Source organism: Sinocyclocheilus rhinocerous, unplaced genomic scaffold (genome assembly GCF_001515625.1).
Source record: "Sinocyclocheilus rhinocerous isolate Xijiao unplaced genomic scaffold, SAMN03320098_v1.1 scaffold5813, whole genome shotgun sequence".
NCBI classification, from domain to species: Eukaryota; Metazoa; Chordata; class Actinopteri; order Cypriniformes; family Cyprinidae; genus Sinocyclocheilus; species Sinocyclocheilus rhinocerous.
Genome location: NW_015666086.1, coordinates 53,453 through 61,281, shown reverse-complemented (window position 1 = coordinate 61,281; position 7,829 = coordinate 53,453). Strand labels below are relative to the sequence as shown.

Sequence of the window (7,829 nt, the reverse complement as noted above, 5' to 3'; positions counted from 1 at the left end):
CCCCCAACTGCTGGGCGGGCGCCGCAGCATAAATGGCTGCCCACTGCTCCGGGTGTGTCACGGTGTGTGTGTGTGTGCACTTAGGATGGGTTAAATGCAGAGCACTAATTCCTAGTATGGGTAACCATACTTGGCCACATGTCACGTCACTCACACACACACTCCACAAAGCATGCAGTTTCGATCCTGTTGAGCATTTTAACAGAGTTTCAATGCAATCATATTTGTTTGACTCGGGGCAGGAAAATATGACTTTGATAACAGAAACAAACATGCTGTCTGGTTAAAATTCATTTAAAAATGTCTACTGAACATTCAGAAAAAAGGTACAAAAGCTGTCAATGTGGCAGAACACATTTGCACCTTATTTAGAGTGTATACAGTGTTATTTTAATATCATTAACATACTGTTATACACAGAAGCAAAAACGGTAATCCAGGTAAAAGGGTTCAGAAGTACCACGAAGACCAAAAAACGGACTGATCTCTGACTACACACATCCCCTGTTCCAATTAACCAGTCCAAAACAAAGAAACCAACAAAAGCAGAGCAAGACAGTGTTCTGAGCAACAAGCTGCAACCGGGACTGAAAAAGGGCTTGTTAGCGAGACAAACCAAGTTGAGTCCCGAGTGAATTGTGCTCTGTGGAGAGGTCAACCAACACAGAGAGGCGACTAAATGACTCTATGAAGGATGAAGGTGTTGCTGTAAACATCAGGCTTTCTGGAGACCACACATGCTTTCTAAATAAAGTCCCTCCTGGCACTTTCCACAAATAGGGTAAAAAATGAAGTCCCATGACATTCTTAAAGTACTAAAGGCACAAATCCGGTGTTCTTTAGAGAGATATCTAGTGGATATGTTATCTAACTGTTATCTAACATTAAATTAATATAGCATTATATGGATATCCAACTTTACTGGCTTACATATACACACATAAAGCTACTATTAAAAAAAAATCTAAATTTGATGATTGTTTATAACGAACTGCATTTCTGAATTTCTGTTAAAATTGTGTATTGTAAAAAAACAACAACTATACATATCAAACTGACCAGACTTTCACTAATTATACTCAACAATTAGTCATTATTTTGACATAATTTGTTGAATATACATTAAATTATTTTGTTTCACAAAATAGAAATATTACCCAACACTAAATGTATTGTTCTACCTTATAAAATATTTATTATTATTATTATTATTATTATTATTATTATTAAACCAATCAGAATTAGACATATTTAACCGTATCCAACATTTGCATGCAACAGCTACCGCTCTGGAATATTCCATAAAATTGTGACACTCAAGAAGTAACATTATAATATTAAGTAAATAATCTTTCCATTTTCAGATTGTAGTGTTGAAACTATTAAAACCCATTTTTGTTAATTAAAATAAAGCAGAAAAATAATAAAATATAAACATTAGAGGAAAAACTTAAACTTAAAACATTAGTAATGACAACTAACATTAATGAATAAGTTGAAGTTGGAGTACTAAATTTACTTTTTAAAAAAATAAATAAATAAATCAAAGCTAAATAGAATAATTACAAATGTAATAATAATGACAAAAGCACATAACATTATAATGATACATTTTAAATAAAATTCAAATCAACTGAAAATATTAAAAATAATACTTTATTATTAAAAAATAATATAATACTATATTAATAATACTAAAATACCACTGACGCTGTTACCAAAGTTATTGTAAAAAAAATTAAAAAATAAACAACCATTTGTCTTTAATTGATGAAAAATATAAGATTATCAATAACTACAAACCAATAGCAACCCTGTGATTCATTCTGTCTTTCTTGATGTTTAAGTGCATGCTTTCACTCCACTATTGCTGAAAAATACCCTATTCATGGAAAGTGTGTCCTGCTCTTCTGCAGTGAGCATTACACGAGAGATCCATAAGAAGCAAACAGCTGTATGTGTAATGTGATACAGGGTCATGAAACCCCTTATTTCAGAGAGGGTTGTTCCGTCTCAGTATTGAAAAGCCTGAAGAAATGGAAGTGGAAAGGTGGGATGTAGAGAGAGTAACAACCCTCTGTAGTCCACTTTAGAATGTCAGCATCTTCATGGCAGGCTATGTTCATGGCAAAAACAATTCAAAAAATACAAGTATAACAAATACAATAAAAACCAGCAAACAAACGAACACAAGTTATATTACACAAGATTTTTTTACATTAACATATATGTTAAAAATAAGAAAAAAACTTTTTCTTTATATGGTTCAAAGACGAAAAGTGGTTTTCAAGCATAAAAACAATAAAAGTTTGATGCATCATTACTTTTTTCTTTAAATTGCAATGTGTCCGGTTTAATTTTAAAAAAGAATTTCTGAGCAAAAATAATGAGTAACATACATTTTAACAATGATTTACAGAAGACCCATTCAGTGCAACAACAGTACAGTACATATACCAAAAAAAAAAAATCTTGTCAGGCATATTTAGAACAAGAATTATTAGATGACATTAAAAGAGCCCAAATACAAATTAATTGTACTTTTAAATCTTTACCAACCAGCAGAAATAAATGACTGATTGATCTCCGGACGACTGTAATTTGGGTTAGTTGGCCATGTCACACCGCTTTACAGCTGAGAGGCCTGCAGTGATATGACAGAAGATAGTCGGATAGAGCAGGACTGCCATCTGCTGGACACTTGAGTCAGGACACAACTCATGGAATGCAGGTCATACCAGATGCATGCTGGAAAACTTGAGCAGGAAGGCCTGAAACTTGTTTACAGGATTTGTTTACTCTTAGCAGATGCAGAACTATGGATTCTGCCTTTTTGTCATGATATGCTGTACTGATATGCCTGTACAAATATCACTGAGAACCTCTAACATCTCACACACGAATCAATGATTCTGATCGACATATGGATCGACCTACAGCACGAGTTAATAAACACAATAGAAGCCATCAACAAACGGTCGAGTCATTTCTGTCTATAGCATCCTCATCCAAATACTCCCAGTTCACTGAGAGATGTCAGTCAATAACAAACATCAGTGTTTTCTTCCTGCACAAATTCTTTCAAAAAAGTCACAAAGCTGTTGTGACAACTTTTATTAAATTATTGAATTCAATTGAATTCAATTGAATTCAATTCAAAATATTTAATTAAATAAAGAATTAGTTACACGCAGCAGTGTCCCAGTGTTTTGCATGCAACACAGTTTTTTGTTTTTCACCTTATTTAATTTGAATTTAAGATACATTCCATTAATCTGTAGCATAAAATCTAATATCAAATTAAATATTACATTTAAAAAAATCTTAAAATAACTGTTATTATTACTATTAAATGTTTATTATTATTGTTGTTGTTGTCGTTAAATATTTATCAGAAATCATTAGAATTAGTTATTTAAATTTATATTATCATATATGCATATTATTAAATATTTATACATATTTAGCAGTGTCCCACATTTTGCATGCAACACTATTGGTTTTCGCTCTATTTAAAATAACGCCATTAACATAAATGGTTTAATATACATTTAATTATTTTGCAGCAAAAAAATAAATATCAATTTAAATTTTAGAAAATAATAATAATAATAATAATAATAATTTTTAATACAATTAATTTGAACAAAGTCTGCTAAACATCTGAATTAAATCCTAAATCTTAATCCCCAGGGGGCAATTCATTTCGGATTTGGACATCCAGAATAAAACAGACTGAGGCATAGGTTATATTAAGCTATTTTGCATAAAATTGGGGATACATAAAAATAAAAGTACAAAAAGTATACAATGAAATACAGCCTACATATTTATATGGTTCAAGTAGTAGTAGTATATTTTTATTTAATGCCATGTCAGCATCTTCATGGCAGGCTATGTTCATGGCAAAAACAATTCAAAAAATACAAGTATAACAAATACAATAAAAACCAGCAAACAAACGAACACAAGTTATATTACACAAGATTTTTTTACATTAACATATATGTTAAAAATAAGAAAAAAACTTTTTCTTTATATGGTTCAAAGACGAAAAGTGGTTTTCAAGCATAAAAACAATAAAAGTTTGATGCATCATTACTTTTTTCTTTAAATTGCAATGTGTCCTGTTTTATTTTTTTTCTGAGCAAAAAATAATGACTTACATACATTTTAACAATGATTTACAGAAGACCCATTCAGTGCAACAACAGTACAGTACATATACCAAAAAAATCTTGTCAGGCATATTTAGAACAAGAATCATTAGATGACATTAAAAGAGCCCAAATACAAATGAATTGTACTTTTAAATCTTTACCCATCTTTGCCACTATCCTACAAACCACTAGGTTTTACCCATTTGTCTGCAAGAAGTTTTTAATCATTTCAAATCAAATTAAATTTACTGTAATCATGTTTTCTTTTATATATTTTAATATTTTATGTACAGGTCAGAATAAGAATGTTGCTTCATTTTTACATAAATATATCTGTTACGCAGAATGACAACGGAACATTATTTCAAGCATATTTTGACATTTTACTTTCACAAAACATATTTGAAACATTAAAGTAGACATGTTACTTGCACTTATGCATATATGCTTTCTTTATATATAAAATCACTTTAAATTAAATTTAATATGATGCAGACAGCAAAATGGGCAAAGCATACTGCACAAATGTACAAAATATTATATATAATTATACTATAAAAATAAAAAAAAAATATATATATATATAAGCTACAAAATAATTATCTAAAAAATCAGAAAATGATGAATAATTAAATTATTTTACATGTCAATTAAATTTTAGAAAATAATAATAATAATAATAATAATAATAAAAATTTTTAATACAATTAATTTGAACAAAGTCTGCATGCAACACTGTTTTTTTTTTTTAAATAACGCCATTATTTTGACAAATTGTTGAATATACATTTAATTATTTTGCAGTATAAAAATAAATATCAAATTAAATATTAGAAAATATTATTACATATTAATAATAATTTTAAATATTTATTTCAATTAATTTGAACAAATTTTACATGCAACACTGTGGTTGTTTAAAATAATGCCATTATTTTGACATAAATTGTCAAAATTTGACATAAATTAATTTGTAGCAAATACTGTATCAATATATTTATCAAAAACAAATATAAAATTAAACATTATAATATAGTATTATAATAAGTAGTAGTATTATTATAAATATGATTAAATATTTAAATTAATTAGAATTTGTAATATAATAGCATATGTTGACAATAAAATAGGCAAAAACATCCCATAGATTCATACTGAAGGGGGAACCACAGGCAAAAACAAACTAGGTTAAGAAAGGATTTGATTTGTGTGTAATTCACCTTAATTCTGGGCATGGTGACGGTGGGCGGTCTGGCTTTGGCGATGAAGCTGTGAGAAGAGCCTCTCTCCACCACATGTCTTGTGTAGGGCATGAACCTCCGGCCATCAGAGCCGAACACAAAGTCCTCTCTGAGAGCATCGATCAGGACGATCACCACCCGCTTGAACAACGGCACGGGAGCCTTGCTGGAGTTAGGACCACTTCCTGCAGAACACATAACAACTCATGAAATCTCTGCTGCATGCGCGATCACAATGTATGTTATGAATTCTGATTTCAGCATTAGAATTAGAAACGTTGAAAAAAAGGGGATTTAGTAGTGAGGCTGAAATTAAAACACCCTAAACATCTGAATTAAATCCTAAATCTTAATCCCCAGGGGGCAATTCATTTCGGATTTGGACATCCAGAATAAAACAGACTGAGGCATAGGTTATATTAAGCTATTTTGCATAAAATTGGGGATACATAAAAATAAAAGTACAAAAAGTATACAATGAAATACAGCCTACATATTTATATGGTTCAAGTAGTAGTAGTATATTTTTATTTAATGCCACGTCAGCATCTTCATGGCAGGCTATGTTCATGGCAAAAACAATTCAAAAAATACAAGTATAACAAATACAATAAAAACCAGCAAACAAACGAACACAAGTTATATTACACAAGATAAAAAAAAAAAATATATATATATATATATAAGCTACAAAATAATTATCTAAAAAATCAGAAAATGATGAATAATTAAATTATTTTACATGTCAATTAAATAAATTAATAACAAATCAGTATCAATAAAAATAATCTTTAGATAATTTAGCTTTAATACCTCACTATAAAATCATCACCATCAACATAATGCTTAATAATTCTGCGTGTGTGTTTGTATGTGTGTTTACCTGTCTGTGGCTCTGCAGGAAAATCAGTCTCTTTGCTCTTGTCTGAAAAGGATGATTTGACAGGAACAGGGAAGAATCCTCTCAGGAAAAGAGCGATTGACACAATCTCACATATGAGACACAATAAAGCAAATACTGATGAACTCAGCTTCATGATGAAGATCAATAACTGTCATCAATAACACTCATAAGACAACACAAACACTGGCAACTGTCCAGCCTGCTTTCTGATTTCTCATTCAACCGTCATTTTGAACAGACACGACACTAAATCCACACGATTAATGAAGATTCTGCCGGATTAGTGTTTTGAAATTCTCATTTCCGTGTTGTGCCATGAGGGTCACTACGGCAACTCAGAAGGATCGTTTCTCAAAACGTTTTTCAACGTTTCTCCGACTCTTATTTTGTAATCAGAGCCAAAACTCTATGACAAATAATTTTATTTACGTTTACATAGTATTTAAACGTACTATGTACAGTTCTGAAATATCTAAAATTGTATTATAATTTATACAATAAATAACTATATAAAATAAAACGTATCTTATAAAATGAAAGTAAGAAGTTGTATATAGACTGTTATTTTTTCACAAATTAGGCGACGGGGAGAAAAAATAGGTTTTATTCTCGAAACTTCTATTATTTCATATTTATATAATTTATTGTTATATTATTATGTAATTTAAATAACTGTGGAATGAAAAGTAAAAGTGTGAGGTCATCAGTGGTTGTCATGGTAACATTTGTTGTAATGGCGCTTTATTTGTTTTTCGACATTGTCAAAAACCCGTTTTATTTGTAATAATTTATAGACAGAGAATTTATAGACAGAGAAAACCACAATCCATCGGAATATGTCATTTATTAAAGTGCTGCTGACTGTAAAAGTGAATTGTGTTTGTAACTAAGCAGTGATTTAGTGATTCTGTTTGTCGAGGGAAATGGACTGCCGTGAACTGAACTCCACGGAGAAAACCAGAACCTCAAAGCTTCTCAATGAAATAAACGAGATTTATCAAGATATTAGAGAAGAGTCAATGCAATCAGGTGATCAGAGATGTACATTCCATAACAGCAGAAACATGTCATTGCATTTCTTTTTTATATATCATATGTATGCATGTATATATATATATGTGTGTGACCCTGGACCACAAAACCAGTCTTAAATCGCTGGGGAATATTTGTAGCAATAGCCAAAAATACATTGTATGGGTCAAAATGATAGATTTTTCTTTTATGCCAAAAATCATTAGGATATTAAGTAAAGATCATGTTCCATGAAGATATTTTGTAAATTTCCTACCATAAATATATCAAAACTTAATTTTTGATTAGTAATATGCATTGCTAAGAACTTCATTTGGACAACTTTAAAGATGATTTTCTCAATATTTAGATTTTTTTTGCACCCTCAGATTCCAGATTTTCAAATAGTTGTATCTCGGCCAAATATTGTCCTATCCTAACATACATCATACAGAATTACTGATGTAATCATACATCAATGGAAAGTTTATTTATTCAGCTTTCAGATGAAGT

The 7,829-nt window shown here is 30.2% G+C and overlaps 2 protein-coding genes across 2 annotated transcripts in view; one reads left to right on the top strand and one right to left on the bottom strand.

Annotated features, from left to right (window-relative positions):
• The window catches only part of LOC107731703 (GPI ethanolamine phosphate transferase 2-like), a gene marked incomplete at its 3' end in the record, with an annotated part of 45,969 nt that extends 39,364 nt beyond the window's left edge, over positions 1 to 6,605 (bottom strand). The window contains exons 1-2 of the mRNA XM_016542850.1: positions 6,285 to 6,605; positions 5,381 to 5,586 (exon numbers count right to left, since the gene is read on the bottom strand). Coding sequence (XP_016398336.1) covers positions 5,381 to 5,586; positions 6,285 to 6,438 — 360 coding nt within the window. The remainder of the gene's footprint in view (positions 1 to 5,380; positions 5,587 to 6,284) is intronic.
• A 623-nt stretch (positions 6,606 to 7,228) lies between these two features.
• Positions 7,229 to 7,829, top strand: part of LOC107731704 (LRP2-binding protein-like) — a 4,853-nt gene continuing 4,252 nt past the window's right edge. The window contains exon 1 of the mRNA XM_016542851.1: positions 7,229 to 7,334. Within this exon, the coding sequence (XP_016398337.1) occupies positions 7,229 to 7,334 (106 nt within the window). The remainder of the gene's footprint in view (positions 7,335 to 7,829) is intronic.